Source organism: Cetorhinus maximus, chromosome 8, assembly GCF_964194155.1.
Source record: "Cetorhinus maximus chromosome 8, sCetMax3.hap1.1, whole genome shotgun sequence".
NCBI lineage: Eukaryota > Metazoa > Chordata > Chondrichthyes > Lamniformes > Cetorhinidae > Cetorhinus > Cetorhinus maximus.
The window spans coordinates 74,814,164-74,834,301 of NC_135886.1; the positions used below are offsets into that span (position 1 = coordinate 74,814,164).

The 20,138-nt window shown below is 46.9% G+C and overlaps 1 protein-coding gene across 2 annotated transcripts in view; it reads left to right on the forward strand.

The window, feature by feature from the left end:
* Positions 1 to 15,853: 15,853 nt before the first annotated feature.
* sash3 (SAM and SH3 domain containing 3) overlaps positions 15,854 to 20,138 on the forward strand; it is an 85,965-nt gene continuing 81,680 nt past the window's right edge. Inside the window, exon 1 of one of the 2 annotated variants that reach the window (XM_078547062.1) lies at positions 15,854 to 16,012. In XM_078547062.1, coding sequence (XP_078403188.1) covers positions 15,956 to 16,012 — 57 coding nt within the window. In that variant the 5' untranslated portion in view covers positions 15,854 to 15,955. The remainder of the gene's footprint in view (positions 16,013 to 20,138) is intronic. The other variant, XM_078547061.1, reaches the window with a different exon arrangement.

A 20,138-nucleotide genomic window follows, 5' to 3' on the forward strand; every position in this document is an offset into this window, starting at 1 on the left:
CAAGATCCCTCTGATACACTTTCCCCAGCACCCCCAACAGCCCATGTCCCCATCTAGGCCTAAACCCCTGCATCACCTCTTCATTTCTCTCCTACGCTTCTTTCAACACCCTCCTCAACAAACCCTCACCGCCCAGTACCTCCTGGTGCCTTCCACCTGCAGCTGGATGATCCGATCCCATGGTGAAGTCTCTGAATGAAGGTTCGATCCTTTGATGAAGTTGGTACACCGAGAACTCCCGCCTCCTGGATGCTGCTTCATGGAGAAGATCCACATGGCCACAACTCCATCCACCCGGTGCTGCATGTGGTATTCCAGGGTCCAGTCGCTAGAAACCTCCATCTTCTCCTCATCTCCACAAGCTACTCCACAGGCCCACTTCTACCTGCTACCCAAAATCCACAAACAGAACTGTCCTGGCAGACCGATCGTGTCAGCCTGTTCCTGCCCCACGGAACTCATTTCTCGTTATCTTGACTCCCTTCTCTCTCCCCTTGTCCAGTCCCTTCCCACCTACATCCGTGATTCCTCTGACACCTTACGTCACATCAACAATTTCCAGTTCCCTGGCCCCAACCGCTTCCTCTTCACCATGGATGTCCAATCCCTCTACACCTCCATCCCCCACCAGGATGGTCTGAGGGCCCTTAGCTTCTTCCTTGAACAGAGGCCCCAACAATCCCCATCCACCACTACTCTCCTCCGTCTGGCTGAACTTGTTCTCACACTGAACAATTTCTCCTTTAACTCCTCTCACTTCCTTCAAATAAAAGGTGTGGCTATGGGTACCCGCATGGGCCCCAGCTATGCCTGTCTCTTTATGGGGTATGTGGAACATTCCTTGTTCCAGTCCTACTCCGGCCCCCTCCCACAACTCTTTCTCCGGTACATCGATGATTACTTTGGTGCTGCTTCGTGCTCTCGTCGGGACCTGGAAAAATTTATTAATTTTGCTTCCAATCTCCACCCCTCCATCATTTTCACATGGTCCATCTCTGACACTTCTCTTCCCTTCCTTGACCTCTCTGTCTCAATTTCTGATGATAGACTGTCCACCAATATCCATTACAAGCCTACCGACTCCCACAGCTACCTCGACTACAGCTCCTCACACCCCGCTTCCTGTAAGGACTCCATCCCATTCTCTCAGTTCCTTCGCCTCCATCGCATCTGTTCTGATGACGCTACCTTCAAAAACAGCTCCTCTGACATGTCCTCCTTCTTCCTTAACCGAGGTTTTCCACCCACGATCGTTGACAGGGCCCTCAACCGTGTCCGGCCCATATCCCGCGCATCCGCCCTCACGCCTTCTCCTCCCTCCCAGAAACATGATAGGGTCCCCCTTGTCCTCACCTATCACCCCACCAGCCTCCGCATTCAAAGGATCATCCTCCGCCATTTCCGCCAACTCCAGCATGATGCCACCACCAAACACATCTTCCCTTCACCCCCCCGGCGGCATTCCGTAGGGATCGTTCCCTCCGGGACACCCTGGTCCACTCCTCCATCACCCCCTACTCCTCAACCCCCACCTATGGCACCTCCACATGCCCACACAGAAGATGCAACACCTGCCCCTTCACTTCCTCTCTCCTCACCGTCCAAGGGCCCAAACACTCCTTTCAAGTGAAGCAGCATTTCACTTGCATTTCCCCTAACTTAGTCTACTGCATTCGTTGCTCCCAATGTGGTCTCCTCTACATTGGAGAGACCAAACGCAAACTGGGCGACCGCTTTGCAGAACACCTGCGGTCTGTCCGCAAGAAAGACCCAAACCTCCCTGTCGCTTGCCATTTTAACACTCCACCCTGTTCTCTTGCCCACATGTCTGTCCTTGGCTTGCTGCATTGTTCCAGTGAAGCCCAACGCAAACTGGAGGAACAGCACCTCATCTTCCGACTAGGCACTTTACAGCCTTCTGGGCTGAATATTGAATTCAACAACTTTAGATCTTAAACTCCCCCTCCCCCTATCCCCATCCCGTTTCTTCCCCCTCCCCCCCTTTTTAAAAAAAAAATTTATATAGATTCTTCTTTTCCCTCCTATTTCCATTATTTTTAAATCTACAACTAATACCTTGTTAGTCTTTCCACCCCACCCCCACTAGAGCTGTACCTTGAGTGTCCTGCCATCCATTCTTAATTAGTACTTTTCTTAGATAATATCACCACCTTCAACACCTCTTTGATCCTTTTGTCTGTGACATCTTTTGATAATCTGCTCCTATCACTGCTTGCTTGTCCCTACAACCACCCCACCCTCAACTTCTCTCTCCCCCCGCCCCCTACCTTAAACCAGCTTATATTTCACCTCTCTCCTATCTATACTTCAGTTCTGTTGAAGGGTCATGAGGACTCGAAACGTCAGCTCTTTTCTTCTCCACCGATGTGGCCAGACCTGCTGAGTTTTTCCAGGTAATTCTGTTTTTGTCTGTTTTAAGGTAAGCCTGACTTTTGCACGCCACATTGGTCCAGACATGTTCTGGACTAGCATGACTTCCCGCTGGCGTCACGTACGATCGAGCGTGGGGTGGGCAATTCCAGTTGGGCCTTCATCTGCATTCCATTAGCAGGATGAAAATTTGTTTCACGTCAGCCTCTGGCAGGAATCGCTACCCATCAAGACGAGCAGGAGCAGAAGATCCCGCCGGCATGAAGTGCTGACATGAAACCGATTTTTGGGCATCCTGCCAAATTCTTCCCCCCTGCCTAGCATTAAACCCACCAACAGGGACATTGGAGAATTCCACAGAACCTTGATAAATGTATCCTCTATCCTGGAAGCAGCAACAATGCCTTCATCCTATGCCATTCCAACAGTCTTCGAGCCACCATGAAGAATTAGAGACTGACTGCTTGAAGACAAGGGATACACTCTTTATACATGGCTGATGACTCTCCTCCACCATTCCTGAGGACAGCAAGTCTATAATGATAGCCTTGCTGCTACTATCATAGAATTCACAGAATTTTAACGGCACAAAAGGAGACCATTCGGCCCATCGGCTCTCCAAATGAGCATTGTGACCTAGTGCCATTGACCTGCCTTTGCCCCATGGCCCTGCACATTGTTTCTATTCAAATAATCATCTAATGCTCCCTTGAATGCCTCGATTGAACCTGCCTCCACCACACTTCCAGGCAGTGCATTCCAGACCGGAACCACTCATCGTGTGAAAAAGTTTTTTTCTCACGTCACACTTTTGCAGATCTGTTTAAATCTGTACCCTCTCATTCTTAATCCTTTCACAAGTGGAACAGCTTCTCCCTATTTACTCTGTCCAGTCCCCTCATGATTTTGAATATCTCTATCAAATCTCCTCTCAGCCTTCTTCTCTCCAAGGAGAACAGTCCTAACCTCTCCAATCTATCTTTGTAACTTAAGTTTCTCAGCCCTGGAACCATTCTTGTAAACCTCTTCTGTGCTCTCTCCAATATGTTCCCGTCCTTCCTACAGTGTGGCACCCAGAACTGTACACAATATACCAGCTGAGGTCTAACGAGTGTCTTACATAAATTCAGCATAACCTCCCTGCTCTTGTACTCTATGCCCCTATTAATAAAGCCCAGAATACTGTATGCTTTATTAACTGCTCTATCTACCTGTCCTGCCACCTTCAATGATCTATGCACATGTACACCCAGGTTTTTCTGCCCCTGCACCCTCTTCAAAATTTCACCTCTTATTTTATATTGTCTGTCCATGTTCTTCCTACCAAAATGCATACACCTCACACTTCTCCACATTGAACTTCATCTGCCACCTATCTGCCCACTCCACCAACTTGTCTATGTCCTATTGAAGTTCTACACCATCCTTCTCACAGTTTACAACACTCCCAAGCTTCATATCATCCACAAACTTTGAAATTGTGCCCTGTACATCAAGATTTAGATCATTAATTTGTATCAGGAAATGCAAGGGTCCCAATACCAACCACTGGGGAACTCCATTACAAACCTTCCTCCAGCCTGAAAAATATCCATTGACCGTTACTCTCTGCTTCCTATTTTTCAGTTTTGTATCCATGTTACTACTTTTATTCCATGAACAATAACTTTTCTCACAAGGAACATAATGAAGCAGTCCAAGGCATTCCCAATACTCCGGCGAGTATTGTGGGGCTACCTTAACTACTCCAGTGAGGAGCCCCACAATATTCGCCGGAGCACATCTTCATGTTCTCGGTGGTCTGTTCCGTCCTCTACAATCTTATTATTATGCGGGTGCAGCCATTATCATCAGGCCTACGAAGGCTTCCTCAGGAGGAAGATAAGGAGGAGGAGAAGGCTGCAGGGAGGAGGCAGTGAGTATCCATCAGTACCTATTGAGGCTCCTGTCCCCTTAGGACGACTTCCCTTCACCACCATCTCTCCACAATTCCCCTGCTTCCCATGCATCTCTGACTTCCCATCACAGTGTCAAAATTCTGCAGTAAAAGCCACCAGCAAAAATGTTTTCATAGCAGCTTTATCCAACAACACATCTAATACAAAAAAAATGAACTATTCACCCATGTGCATCCCATTAGTATCTGTAATGCATGCCTTTGCCTCTGCACTGCTACCACAGTGGCTGCAGCATGGCTGGTGAAAGGTTGCTTTCTTTCACTGAGGAGGCCGCAGATAGTCTAGCAGGACCTCATGCATATCTGGCCCGTGAGATCCTATCTTCTGACTGTACCAGCTCACCTTGGGTGGCAATTGTCTGGGCTGGCTGGCTGGAAGGCAACAGCAAGTGCACCGTGACTGCCTGCATGCCCCTTTGTGCACTGGTATTCACAACCATGATGGCAGCAATCAGAGTCTACATTACAACAGTGAAATATCATGACCTCAGTCTGAGGTCCTGCAGCAGCACTTCTGCCTATGCTGCAGCTGAACATGAGACATAAGCCACCCAATGCTGCACTTTGGCTGGGCCTGTCAGTGCTGTCATGGAATTGACCATCTCCTCCTCACTGGAAAGGATGGACTCCACAATCTGCGTGATGCCCTATGTCATGTTGGAATTGAATTCCTCCTTGCTCCTTGACCGTGACAAAGCTGACTGACAGGCCTGCCAATGCACCTACCATCTTGGTGTGCATGTTCATCAGCATTCTCCTGCGTGTCACCCCATTGAAGTGCTCATCCAAGTTGCCTAAAGCAAAACTCATCTGTGCCCTCCACCTCTGTGGAACTGGCAGAGTTCTGGCTGGCTCAGCTGCAGCCCACTCATGCCAGATGACATGTCACATGCAGGTCCCAACTGTATACTGCATTCTGTACCATTGTCTGAGCTGGTGCCTGGTCAAGGTCAGTTCAAGTGGAGCTTCTTCCTCAGATGTCTGTAGTAACTCGTGTCCTTCCCCATGAGTCTGCAGCAACAGGCAAAAAATCAGAAAGGGAGGGTTGGGGTGAATTAGGGAAAGGGATGAAAAGCAAGAGGTGCATGCTCACAAAATCTTTTCTTTTATTTATTCATGGGATGTGGGCATCGCAGGCTCAGCCAGTATTTACTTCACATCCTTAATTGCCCTTGAGAAGGTGGTGGTGAGCTGCCTTCTTGAACCGCTGCAGTCCATGTGGTGTAGGTACATCCACAGTGCTGTTAGGGAGGGAGTTCCAGGATTTTGGCCCAGCAACAATGAAGGAACAGGTGATATATTTCCAAGTCACGAAGGTGAGTGGCTTGGAGGGGAACTTTCGGGTGGTGGTGTTCGCATGTATCTGCTTCCCTTGTCCTTCTAGATGGTAGCAGTTTGGAAGGTGCTGTTGAAGGATCCTTGGTGAGTTCCTGCAGGGCATCTTGTAGATGGCACACACTGCTGCTACTGTGCGTCAGTGGTGGAGGGAGTGAATATTTGTGGGTGGGGTTCCAATCAAGTGGGCTGCTTTGTCCTAGTGTCAAGCTTTTTGGGTGTTGGTGGAGCTGCACTCATCCAGGCAAGTAGAGAGTGTTCCATCACATTCCTGACTTGTGCCTTGTAGATGGTAGTCAGGCTTTAGGGAGACAGGAGGTGAGTTACTCGCCGCAGGATTCCTAGCTTCTGACCTGCCCTTGTAACCACAGTGTTTATATGGTTAGTCTAGTTCAGTTTCTGGTCAATGGTAACCCCCAGGATGTTGATAATGGAGGATCCATGATGGTAATGCCATTGAATGTCAAGGAGCAATGGTTAGATTCTCTTTTGTTGGAGATGGTCATTGCCTGGCACTTGTGTGGCACAAATGTTACTTGCCACTTGTCAGCCCAAGACTGGATATTGTCCAGGTCTTGCTACATTCGGACAGGGACTGCTTCATTATCTGAGGAGTCACGAATGATGCTGTACATTGTGCAATGATCAGCGAACATCCCCACTTCTGACCTTATGATGGAAGGAAGGTCATTGATGAAGCGGCTGAAGGTTGTTGAGCTGAGGACACTACCCTGAGGAACTCCTGCAGTGATGTCCTGGAACTGAGATGATTGACCTCCAACCACAACCATCTTCCTTTGTGTTAGGTATGACTCCAACCAGCGGAGAGTTTTCCCTCTGACTCCCATTGCTGAGTAGATGCCAGTGTTGTAGCTGTACTGGAACAGCTTGGTTGGGGGCACAGCAATTCTGGAGCACAAGTTCTCAGTATTATTGCCAGATATTGTCAGGGCCCATGGCCTTTGGGATATCCTATGCCTTCGGTCATTTCTTAATATCATGTGGAATGAATCAAATTGGATGAAGACTGGCATCTGTGATGGTCTTCTGGACCTCCTGCAGTTTGAACTCCATGTTAGATAGCAGGTTGTGGGTAAGGTGGGATTTGAGTAGGGACATAAGGCAGGAACATATTCTGAATGTTCTTAGCTGTGTCTGATGCAATTACCACTATCACAACCAGCCCCATGATACTGAGCTAGCACAGCTTCTTCCAATGAGCTTAGGTTTCCCTCCAATTCTGCTCCATTGTCTGTGGTTATGGGCCACTTTGTCCTAGAAGGGAGGGAAAGAAGGATGTCAGTGAGTATGGTGCACTGTGCTTGAGTGATGTGCCTGTCACAGCTGAATAGCTGGAGGTATGTTGAGGCAGTGAGAGGTGTGAGACTGGCAATGTGTGAGGTTAAGGAGGAGTATCTGAATGTGCCTGAGTCCTGACTGCTAATGGGTGAGTGATGGGGCTGTGATGCTTTGAGCAGCGTTAGAAGCTGGTGGGATGGTGGGTAGGAGATGTGAAGAAGTATTCACTAACATGTTGACCACCCGCATGAGGTCATTGAATTTCTGGTGGCACTGCTGCAAGATCCTCAGGAATTGATCTCCTTGGCCAGCTGCTCCCATTCCCTTCAGAGGATCTTACTTGAGGCCCTCCAGAGACGTGGGGCTGGATTTTACGGCCGTAAATCTGGCAGACCACGCCTCCCCCTCCGCACCCCCCCACACATACAAACATAAAACAGGTCGTGATGACGTCAGGTTGGCAATATGTTACGCCAATCTCTGAAAATTGGAAACCCGTCCATCATTTTGAGATTGCTAATCAACAAACCACTGAGCTGGTTAATGACCCAATTATCTGCAATTTTTCATTTTTCGCTGCATTTTTCAGGGGTCGGACATGAAAAAGTTTGGGACTGTTTTATGGCAGCCATGACAAGGCAGCACAAGGGTAGGAGGAAAGGCCTGCTACCTTGGCTTTGAAGGGCCCTGGCTGGACATAGCAGCAGATTCTGCTAGTGAAGGTGGTAGTGTCTGTATGTTTTTTAGCTCTATGGAGCCTGCCATAAAAAATAAAGATTGAGAAAGCAGGGCGGCCTTTAAAATTTGTAGCCATGACCAACTTCCTGTTAATGGCGCATGACGTCCCAGCCTATACTCCTGATTGGGCACAGAGCTCTCTTCAAACTCCTAATTGGCTGCCTTCCCACTGGACGGCCCCTAAGTGGCCATCCGACGCTTGACTCAATGAGCTGAGAAAGCAGGAGTAGGCAGACCGCCCAGTTTCCGTTCCGCTTCCCCAACCCACCGCTAAACATAAAATCTTGCCCATGGTCTTTCTCTGCCTGTCGATCTCGTGGATTAATGCCCCCAGTATCACATCCGTGAACCTAGGAGTCCTTTATTTTGGCTGTTGTTCCATTTGATTACCTTTCCTTGCAGCCACTTGCACGTACAATCAGCAGCAGCTTCCTTTGAATAAGTGCGGCTCCCTTCTAAGAGGGCCAGTCTGCCTTTAAGAGGTGCAGGCTGGCTGGAAAACATGTGAGCCGCACATGCAGTTGGGCTTCCCTACTGAACTTGCAGCCAGCTGGCAGCATAATTGCACTTGGCTCAATATTGCAATTATTCAAATAATGAGGCAGCACCGAGTTTGTGTGCCGCCTAATGCAATAGGACAGGTTGCCAGCTTTTTATGAATCGCGAGCCCCACTCCTGAAATTGACCATTAGTGGACCCGTAACAAAAGTCATGTGATGGAGGTATCGTCCAATCAGAGGAAATGTTGGGCCAGAGAAAGTCAAAGAGGTGCGCTGTGATAAAACTAGAATTGAAAAGCTGGAGGTTGCCTTGTACTTTGCATCACATTTGACTATGGCTGGGTTCAAATTGATCTATCTTTGCAGGCTTTGGGCTCCTCCAGGAGTTTACAGCACTAGGGAGTGGGCAAGTACTGACTGAGATGAGCTGGAGCTGAGTGACTGAGAGGCAGTAAGCAGGGATCTAATCTTCACCCCAGGTGCTGAGTGGCTGGCGCAGCCCTACTCAGTCATTGCTTGTTATTCAGCTTCTCATTCATCACCGGCTAGGCACAGTGTTCCATAGAATGTTTGTTCTGTTCTGTGTATTTTCATTGTATGAGGTTGGTTTGCTGTCACTGTCTGTGCCTGCTTTAACCTGTGGCAATGAAAAGGAGGGATTTCACTGGCTCTAACTGAGAGGTAAAGGCTTGACCAAGGCAAGATTTTCATACAGGTGAGTGAAAACAGCAGAGAAGAGAGCGACTGAGGCAACTGGCTGCACAGAGAGAGGAGAAGCATTCTCTGGAAGATGGGGCAGCTGGGGCTCCTGCACATGCCACCAAAGAACCACAGTGAGCGGCTGCTGGTCAGCACCTAGCTAGACCCAGGGCCTATAGATGCCACCTTTCATTCCTGCAGATGACCAAGAACCTGTGTTGCTGAAGACTGTGCATGTCCAGAGAACTGGTTGGTCACATCTGCCAACTACTGCAGGATTTGGCACCACATGGACATGGAGGGCATCCACTGCCAGTGGCCGTGAAAGTGACAGCGGCACTCAATTTCCACGCCAGTGGCTCCTGTCAGGGCTCCACATGTGGCCTCTGTGGGATATCACAAGCCTTCACCCACAAATGCATCCATGAGTGCAGTCAACGGCACCCTGCACCTGTGGGATGCCACCTTCGCAAGGGCACATAACTTTGTCCATTTTGCCCAGGACCAGGAGAGCCAAGATGCAAGAGTGATTGGATTTGCCCAGATCTCAGGTTTCCCTCAGATCTCCATCGCAACACGTGGTCAACTATGTCAACCGCAAGGGGTTCCATTCGCTGAATGTGCAGCTGGTGTGCGACCACCACAAACGCATCCTGCAGGTCTGCGCACAGTTGCCTACATTCACAGTCGGTCACAGATCCCTGACGTCTTCCAGGGTCCACAGAAGCTGCAGGATTGGCTCCTTGGGAACAAGGGCTACCCGCGGAGGACGTTGCTGATGACACCCGTGCAGCGGACTCAGACTGCAGCAGAGCGATGCTATAATGAAGTTCATGCTGCAGCTTGCAATTTGGCAGAGCAGACCATCGGGATGCTGAAAATGAGGTTCTGGTTGCCTGGACGGGTCTGGTGGAGCCCTGTAATATAGTCTACAGAGGGGGGTCACGCATCATCGTTGCCTGCTGCGCCCTTTACAACCTGGCACTGCAATGGGGTGAAGAGCTGGCTGAGGAGGAGATGGAGGGGCTGAAGGTCTCCTCCGGTGAGGAGGACATTGACAGGGATAAGGGTGAGGAGGTCCTCGAAGGCGACGATGATGGGGATGAGGCTCTCACACTGGCCAGATGAGGCAGGCGCTCAGGAGGCCCTCATCGCTGCTAGATTTGTGGAGGATGATGACAACATGCAGTGAGGAGACACCACAGATCCTCACATTGCATCTGTGAATGGTTGACTCCAGTCTGGCTTATGGCAACGCACATTCCCTCTGTGACAATGCTCCTGTCATGGAGATGCAGCATGGCCCTAATAGTCACTTGATTGCAGGAGGATGATGACAACATGCAGTGAGGACACTCCACAGATTTTTACATAGCCTCTGAGAATGTCAGACTCCTGTCTGGCTGAGGGCAGCTCGCCTGCGCTCTGTGATCAGGATCATATCATAGAGACTCAACCATGAAATTTTTAAAAGCATCTGATCCTTTGTCCACCTTCAGCATTTGAGCCCTTCAGGAGCACAGTGTCACTGGTCACAGCTGCTGAAGAGATAGGGGACAGCCCCACCTTAAAGGTGTGCTGAGAGCACACAGAGAGAATGGCGGAACTCTGTGATGCCTGCCCACGACATTCTATGACATCCAGGTGGCAATGACCAGCACCGCTGAGGTACAGGTATCAGTAATGTGCCCAGGGAGTGTGAGGCCAAACGATCACTTTGGTCTGAAGGCTGCACAAAGCACAGGGAAGAGGCCCTGGACTGAGACACCTGCCTTTATCTTGTGCAGAAAGGTTTCACATCTGAGTGACATGAACATTGCTCAACAGAACAAGGAGCCATAGGTAGGGAGTTTATTGGGAGTTTATTGATAAGTAAATATTATGTACAAGTGATTAACACCTGTGCCTGGGCTGTGCAACTGTGTCAGCTGTGGCTCAGTTCATAGCACCCTCGCCTTTGAATCAGAAGGTTGTGGGTTCATGTCCCACTCCCGGAAACCAAGAACTGCGAATGTACTCGAAAGAGTTACAATCTGTGACTGTTGATAACTCGAAAGAGTTACATCTTCTTAACACCTGACTTAGGGGCTGTGCTTGATTTCTCCCTTGTTATTATTAATTTAGTTAATTGTTTTAACTCTACAAGAGTTACATCTTCTTAACCAAGTTTCCTTTAAACTTTGTCCTTGGTTTTACAGCTGACCTGACTTAGGGGCTGTGCTTGATTTATCCCTTATTTTGTTAATTTAGTTTAATTGGTTGACTCTAAAAGAGTTACATCTTCTTAACTGCCCTTCAGCACGGCACGGAGGGGTTTACTGTATGGGCTGCTGCTGCATACCCTTCACTTCCTTTCCCTCGCCCACCACTCGGACATGCCCTGGCATGCTTTATTGCGTACAGCGGCAAAGGTCCCCAGTGGGAGGCCCACTACGGAGGTGTCCTCCCCTTTTCCATCGGGGACCTGGGCTGGAGGATGTAGCACGCAGCAGTCCCATAAAACCGTAGGATGTATGCTAAAAGCAAAATACTGTGGATGCTGGAACTCTGAAACAAAAATAAAAATAGCTGGAATAGCTCAGCAGGTCTGACAGCATCTGCGGAGAGGAATACAGTTAACTTTTCGAGTCCGTATGACTCTTCATCAGAACTAAGGAAATATAGAAATGAGGTGGAATATAAGCTGCTTGAGGGGGGGAAGGGACAGGTAGAGCTGGATAGAGGGCCAGTGATAGGTGGAGGCAAAGAAGAGATTGCCAAAGATGTCATAGACAAAAGAAAGGGGTGTTGACGGTGGTGATATTAACTAAGAAATGTACTAATAGGTGACATTAAGGGTAGAAAGCAGGACGAGCAAGGGACAGATAGCCCTAGTGGGGGGAAGGGATCAAAATAGGCTAAAAGGTGGAGATGAAACAATGGATGGGAATACATTTAAAAATAATGGAAATAGGTGGGAAAAGAAAAATATATTAAAAAAACATAAATAATTAGAAAAAGGGGGATCGGAAAGAGGGTGGGGATGGAGGAGAAAGTTCATGATCTGAAGTTGTTGAACTCAATGTTAAGTCCGGCAGGCTGTAGAGTGCCTAGTTGGAAGATGAGATGCTGTTTCTAGGATGTGTTGGTTCACAGACTCCCAAGATACCTGCATCTTTTGCGGCCTTGTGGAGTCCATGGACCATGTCTATATAGGGTGTTGTAGGCTGCACTCCATTTGCAGTTATTTTAAAAATCTTTTACTGTTTTGTTTGCACTTCAGTCCCACGCTCCTGATCTACAGGCACCCGGTGCAGAGGGAGCCGGGAGGGAGGAGGACCTCCTTGTGAGCCTACTCCTGGGCCTGGCCAAGTTGGCCATTAACAGGTCCAGGCAGCGGGTGATCGAGGGGGTTGTCCAACCCAAATGTGTGCCCTTCTTCTGCGGTTACGTTCACGGCCGGGTGTATTTGTTTTGTAATAAAAGAGTTACATCTTCTTAACCTTCCTAACCCTGCATCTATGTCTTGGTGCTTACCAGACATCCACAGCAGAGGTGGAGGCAGCCTGCTGACTGCTACGCCCTGTCTGTGCTGACCTTGACAGTCATCTCAGATCGGCCAAGACCTGGAGGGCCCCGGCCTGCATTCAGGGTCCTGCTATGTGGCAGTGGCACCCTCTTCAACTGTGAAACTGGAGCTGCTGGGGTCACAGGAAGAGGGGATTTGGATGGGCCGGACACTCCCTGAGTCACCTGGGTGGATGGCCCTGGGGTGTATACCTGTTGATCCTTCTCCCTATGAGTGCCCGAGGGCCCCTGGTTGACTTCTTGAGGAGAAGGGTAGCTGGAGTGAGATCGAGCTGCCCTGGACCTTTCTCACATGCACACTGTTGGAGGCCAACTATGGCGTCAGCAATGGCATTCAGCCCACACAGCAATGGAGGAGCGACGTCTTGGACCAAGATCTCCACGCCAGCTGCCATCCTACCAGTGTTGACCTCAGTGCATTGGCATGCCGGTGCTACCACCTCAACTTGAAGATGGACAGACTCCTCCATCGTGCCTGCAATCTGAGGAGTGCCGCAGGCCTCTCTTCCTGATGTTCCTGAGCTTGTCTTTGCAAATCTAGCAACTGTGACATGACCGAGTCCAAAGACTCGTCATCTGACTCGGACTCAGCAACGTTCTGGCCTCCAGCAGTCCTCCAGTGCCAGGGACCTAGGAAGTCCCTGCTGCGGATCAGAAAGTGCGATATGCTCAGCAGATTGTGATCCTGAGGCTACTCTAAAGCTAGGTCCCACCAAGGTGTGTGTCTCTGCACTAGTGGAGGGTGTGTGTGAGCGCTGTGATGGGTCTTCAGGGAGGGTTTCATCAGATTACTCTTCAGAGGTTTCTTTGGGGCTTGATTGGAGGCCCTGGGTCGTGAACTCTGTTGGCTGTTTGGCAGATGTGCCTGTAGAAGCAAGGAGAGATAATTAGTGCATGGTAGTGGCCTGTGAAACAGGACACATCACTCATGGCATAGCTGTCTGATGGATATTGCACTGCTGGATCCTCACTTGGCTGAGCAGCGCTGACCTCACCTTCAGCACAGGAACAGTCCAGATCCACGCCGGCCAGCTGGATGGCTCTGTTTTCAAGCTCCGTGAGGACCTTGATTTCAGGCATTCCTCCTCCGGTCTGTGACCTCTCCCTCTTGTGGTGCCAGCTTGTCCTGCATGAATAGAGATGGAGAGAGTGTAAGTAGGATACCTGCCAGTTCAGAAGATCAGTATTGCCTGGCATATGTGGGTGGTGAGTGGTCCCATGAACAATGAAGATGTGTGTGAGAGAGTGACTGGTGATGTTCCTGGAACTGGCAGTGGATGAGATCCCTGTGGATGTGTGATGGGTTTGTGAGTGTGCGAGTTGGGAGTGATGAGAAGAGTAACGTACCCTGGCGGAACGGAGGAGATCATTCATCCTCTTGCAGCTCTAGGTGGTTGTCCTCTTTTCCAGGGCATTGGCGCTGACCACTGCTGCCACTGCCTCCCAAGCCGGATTAGTGCGGTTGCTGCCCATCCTGCGACCAGGGCAGGGGATAGAGGACATCACTGTGAGCCTCCACTGCATCCAAAAGGTGCTCGAGGAACACATCATTGAACCTGGGCCTGCAGTCTTTTTACCTTTCAGGGCCATGTCTTCTTTGCAGCAGCTGTGAACTGGAAATGAGGGATATGTACGTGGCTGGACTTTAAATATGGCGCCCTGCGTGATGAAGTGGCGCGATGCTGGCATGGCGGGCAAATGACAGCCCACCCAGCATGGAAACGGCGCATTTCCCGAGAATGCAAAATTAATGCAGCGGGTTTGGGACGATAGGGCATGAAAAGCCGCCATTGCGACAGGCGGGTAAAACATTCCACCCACTATCACATTTAGTGCAAATCTGGGACAATTCCACCTTGATTGTTGTGGAAACTTGAAAGCAGGTTGCCAATGTTGTGGCTGATTTAAAGAGCCACGGCAAAGCCCACTTCAATTATAAATGGGTTCATGAACTGTTACCAATCTCCCCACTGTGTGTGGGTCTATTCAGATAAAATTCAGCCCCTTGAGTCTTATGACCAGTAAGAATCCGGTGATAACTCAAAAGCAAAAATGCTTATTATCATACTTCTTAATTCTATAATCAGATACTTTCATTCTGTGATCACTGCCTGATCATAACTTAATTTAAATACTCTTTTTACTTCTTCATTTCCCATTAAGCCATTTGTTTCTGATCTTATGTTCCTTTTACATCACAGAGTTTTCTTTTGATCTCTCAATACATGTTATCTGCAAACTGTTTGCTGTGACCCTTTTACCCTTCTAGTACATGTTTTAATTATCTTGAAGAATTTTAATGACTCCTTTTCTTAATAAATTTTATCTACAGGCATCTTTTAATATAATTCTCCATGCCTCAATGTTACTTTGATCTTCTAGTTCAATTTGGTCTGAGGAACGATAAAGCTGGTTAACATTATTTCTAATTGGTGTGGCTCAATGTACATATTTATGTCTGTTACCCTGTTGGAGTCAAAAATATGTCATTATTTTCTGGAACACAGGCATATATGTTGGTGTGAATTCCTGTTGAGTCAGCTTGCCATACAAATCAAAAAGCGCCAGATGATTTCCAATCTGTGTTAACACAGCAAGTGAGGTGGGCCTGTTGGGAGCAGTGGATCTATATCAGCCTGCACCTTCAGCAGAGGATGGGAGAAATACCAGTAGGAGAAAATTATGGGAAAAAAGTGTGACAGCATAGTTATATACAAATTTATTCACATAAAAGTGACCATTAAGGTGTCTAGAGTGTACAAGTGAGCAAATTTTGTGCTAGACTACTGAACAAAAGAGGTATGTAAAGCTCGAGTATGGAGCCTGCACATTTACACCTCATTGCCATTAGTAGCTCTGCAACATGTAGTAACTAAGAAAATATATAACTGCACTTTGGTATTAAGTAAGTTTTTTTTAAGAATTAGCTATATCCAGTGGGTGAGATCACATCATTTCAGTAAATTAATTACTGTACCACTAAGTACATCATTTTTGTGCCACTGACAGAGCCAAAGCCACATGTCTAAAATGGCTGACAAATTCCAATTATGACAAAATTATAAATATTTCCCAATGTTGCTATGACATAATCACGAATGATGTACCATTTTTGATATGTGGATCTTTACACACACACACCTTATTGCACTATATGTCATATTCAATTACAAGTACTGAAACTTCTGCATAAAATTGCAAAATTGACAGCTGAAATCTTATATTAAATATTAACAACTGCTTTTGTCATTTTTAACACCTTGGTTCTGTTGCTGTGCAAGCAAGCATAGCAATCAGTAAGACTTGTTACTTCCTTCCTGGTTAGATGTTGGAGGCTGATGTTCGAGTTCTAACCAACACCATTTTGTTGCGGTAACGATTTGTCATGTGACTCCCCTTCCTGTGACTCAGATTCCTTCAGTTAAGCAGAATATCTCACTTTTTTTTTATTGTTATCTTTCCGTAAAAAATGTTACGAAGAAAACCTTCCAATGCATCAGAAAAGGAGCAAAATCGAAAACCAAAGGTAAGGAATTTAATTTACCAGTAATTAAGATAGTAGTAATAACAATCAACTGAAGGCATTTTACAGTTTGAGGATGTGCTATGTGGTGCTGCGAGACTACACTTTGGGCAATCTTTTAGTCACACTGCAAACTCAGTACAAAGATCTTAACAGTGTTTCAACATTATTGTTGTAACAAAATCTGATTAGTTGAGATTACTCATTCTGAATTCAATGTAGTGTGTATACATTGCTCTGTTACATCAATTTTAATCGTGTAGTATCTGAAGTATGCATTGATACAATTTGGTCATTTAGCCATTAGACAAATGGTGAGTGAATATTCCTCTGTATGGGACATTTTCTGACTTACGTTAAACCTGTATCAATGTTATTATGTCATTTTCTTTTAAAAAGTATATTTTATACACAGATCAAAGTGGTGTATATGTTAAAGCTGCTGAATGAAATATGTTCTGTTTAAGGCGCTCAGTGTCAGAATGAAGTCAATACAATGCCCTATTAAACTTAAATCATGCAACAGGGTCATTTTCTAAAACTAAAACACTCCAAGTTCATTAATGAAGTGCCAGCATAGATTATGTGCTGAAGTTGTGGTGCGGGGGTTGAAACCATAACCTTCTGAGTCAGAGATGAAGTTGCTATCACTGAGCCAAACCAATACTTGAGGGAAAAAAAGAGAAAAATCTTTCAAAAATTCAAATCTTTCAAAATTGTTTAATTTTCAAAGTGCAAGTCACCCAATTCTGAATTCAAGCCTTTTTTAAAATACAGGAAAGCACTTGTTACTGAGTTACCACAGCTCCAGGCTTTTAAAAATAAGCAGTCAAATCATCCTTTAACTTCCCTCCCTCAACCTTTATATATTATTTAAAATGTATTATTCCATTTAAAGTAATTCACTGATTTATGAAATACACATGAATATTAAAGAAAGACATGCATTTATACAGCATCTTTCCCCACCACCGGACGTCTCAAAGCGTGCTATAGCCAATGAGGTACCTATGAATTGCAGTCACTGTTGTAATAGGAAAGGCAGCAGCCAATTTGCTGACAGTAAGCTCCCACAAACAGCAACATGATAATCACCAAATAATATTTTTTATGATGTTGATTGAGAGATAAATATTGGCCAAAACACTAGGGAAAACTCCCCTGCTCTTCTTCAAAATAATGCCCTGGGATATTTAAGCCCATCTGAGAGAGCTTACGGGACCTCGGTTTAGAGTCTTATCTCTCTGCCTCCTCTTTTGCGCATGTAAGCAATGTACCCAGGGAAAGGCAGTGAGACTCTATAAATACGCAACATAGGGCCAGATGACGTTATTTTAGTCAGAGGTCTGAGTGGGAGAGCTGATGGCTTCCCGGAGAGATATTGTGGTCCAGAAGAGGCTCAAGTAGGGTTTTTTTTATTGGATTTTCTTGTGGACCAGGAAGAGAAGAGATGCTTCTCCAGTCTCCATAAGGAAACCTTAGCCTCCCTTACCATGGACTTTCACAGAAACTGTGTAAAATGTCTTTCAGTGGAAGACTTTGCAATAAAAGGGTTAATTTCAGCAGGGAGTCTCCACGCCAGCCACTGCAACGTCAGTGGAAGATCCACAGAAACCCTGGCAAAAATGTGTATGCACCAATTAGGCTATTTCCCCAGGCTTTCTGCAGACCTCCATGAAAATTGTGGCAGACAATCAAGAGAATCCCTTAAGAAATTCATACCCTAAGTCTTCATTTTCACACTTTGAGGGTACAGGAAGGAGAGAGAGCAATTAAAAGAGGAAAAATTAGAGGAGATCTGACCATAACGGCATTGATAAAAATTAAATAAGAGATTTAAAAACCCTATGACAGAGAAAAAAATTGAAGTCTAAGGGCAGAATTTTTCACCCTGCAGGCAGGTGCGCACTCGACCCAATCGGGAGTAAAATAATGCGTGATGATGTTGGGTGAGCGTCCCGACATCATCGCGCACTCGCATGATATTTCGGTCAGCGGGTGTGCGCAAGAGGCGGCATTGCCGACAATTAACAGGCCTATTAAGGCCCTTAAGCAAGTAATTGAAAGGTTTTTTTTGCTGCCTGTTCAACCTTATGGTGGGTAGGCGGGTGAATAGGCAAGGTGGCCTTTGCATTTTGTACAGCTGGGGTTTCCAACAGTAAATAGAAAATCAATAAAAAAATGTTATCATTTTTTACATGTCCCTCTTCATGTGACTGAGTCATATGTGGGGACATGTTTATTTTATTTGTAAAATATTTATTTTCCTTTTAAAATTCTTCAGCTCCCTAAGGCAGCTCTGTACCTTCAGGGAGCTTTCAATGTGCGCTCCCCCACGCATGCGCATACTTCAGCACTCATGCTCCTCTCGCCCCCCCACCGCAGCAAAGCTGAGGCTCTCAGCGCATGTTTCATGCTGGCTGGCCAATTAACAGCCAGTCGGCGTGAAATCACGGTTGGAGCCCGATCGTGGGCAGTGCTCCGTTTCACGGCCGTTCGTGGGCCCGCCCACCTGATGAAGAGAAAATCCTGCCCTAAATGTGAGAGAGAGATAGAAAGCAACAGCTGGCCATGGCGACAGGAAATAAGTTCAGGTGGCCCAGAAGCCATTCACTAACACCAACAGCAGTGTACTTCCAGAGAGGGGTTTGGTGTGAAAGTTTCTCCTTCAGAGGGTGGGGGGCTACTGAAAGGATTGGACTTTCCTTGTGGGGCATGGAGAGAGCTTTCTGCTGCCCCTGGGCCAAATTAGGAAAGTTTTTTTAAACTTTGCTCAGACGGCCATGCTGGCTTCCCAATAGCTTCACCTTTGCCATCCTCCCATGTATATCATTAGTCCCAGTTTGAATTTATTAATATGTCTCCCACCAGAGTTTAGTACAAGCGCTGATGCTAAAACTAATGACATTAAAATGAAAAATCAGTGGGAACGGAGTGGGAAATGGAGCTGCTCCATTTTAACTGGGCTCCCACTACTTTATTGCTGACTGAGGAGTGTTAAATTCTCCTCCAAGTTGTTTTGTCCAGGATTGTGAGATTTGATATAGTTGTGTTATGTGTATTAAAACAAGAGCAAAACATAGTAAGTGCCCATGAATCTGCTTCTCAGTGCCATTTGGTACCAAAGAGCCCTGTACGCAATATGTCAATTTACAGGCAGGAGGTTGGTTTGATATGAGCCATCTTCTAATTCACCTGTTTCTTATTCACTCTCAGCCTTGACATGGGACCATAATCACATTCATTTAATGAATCTGTACCAAATTAACTTCTCCAAAGCCTTTTCAACATTTGGAGACTGTGTTCCTTTCTTCATAAAAGCCACAAGTTATTTTTGTAAAGTGACAACATGAGCTAGTTTTTCAAATGCAATCAACTGAAGAATCTTAGAAACTGGGATATGTGGACAATATTTCCCAATATTGGGAGAGCATACAGACACTTGGTACTTTGGACCTCAGACAATACTGTGGCATTGATTGGCATGGATGGGGCATGGGGAGCGTGTGAGAGGTGGGAGTGGGGGGGTTGAGGAGTGAAGGTTGGAGGGAGGTTTTATTCTTTTTTTTTCATTTTTGGAAACAGTGCTGGAGTCCAGAGGCAGGCAATCCGCTCAGGCCACTTCTGCACCCGGCAGCCTTGTCACATCTTCCGGGACTTCTAATCCAACCGAGCTCCAGACCAAACATCTGACATTTGGGCAGCCATTTTTAAAGTTTGGGTTCGCAGAGCCAGGAATTCTTTTGTCTCTGCGCACCCAACCTGGGAGCAAAAATCTGAGCCTAGGAATCTCATTCAGATTTATCTCGTTTTGCACTTTAGGACACTTGCATTCCCTTTGAGTAACCTGGATTGTAATGAGCGCAACATTCAAATCCTTACATTTTTTTCCCCAATTAATTGTCACTTAAGGGCCTAGCCTTCCTCTGAAACCTGGTAGACTGGTGGACAGGCAAGAGGGTTACCCCAGTTTCGGACACATTCAGCCCTTCGGAGACCACCCCTACAACGTAATTCAACAACCCGCCCTAGCAATCCTGGCCCCCGGCTCCTCACCAGAGCCTGCCAGAATGACGCTGGACTTACCTTTAAGTTCAGGCTTCAATGGCCCCTTCTATTTTGGACTCCT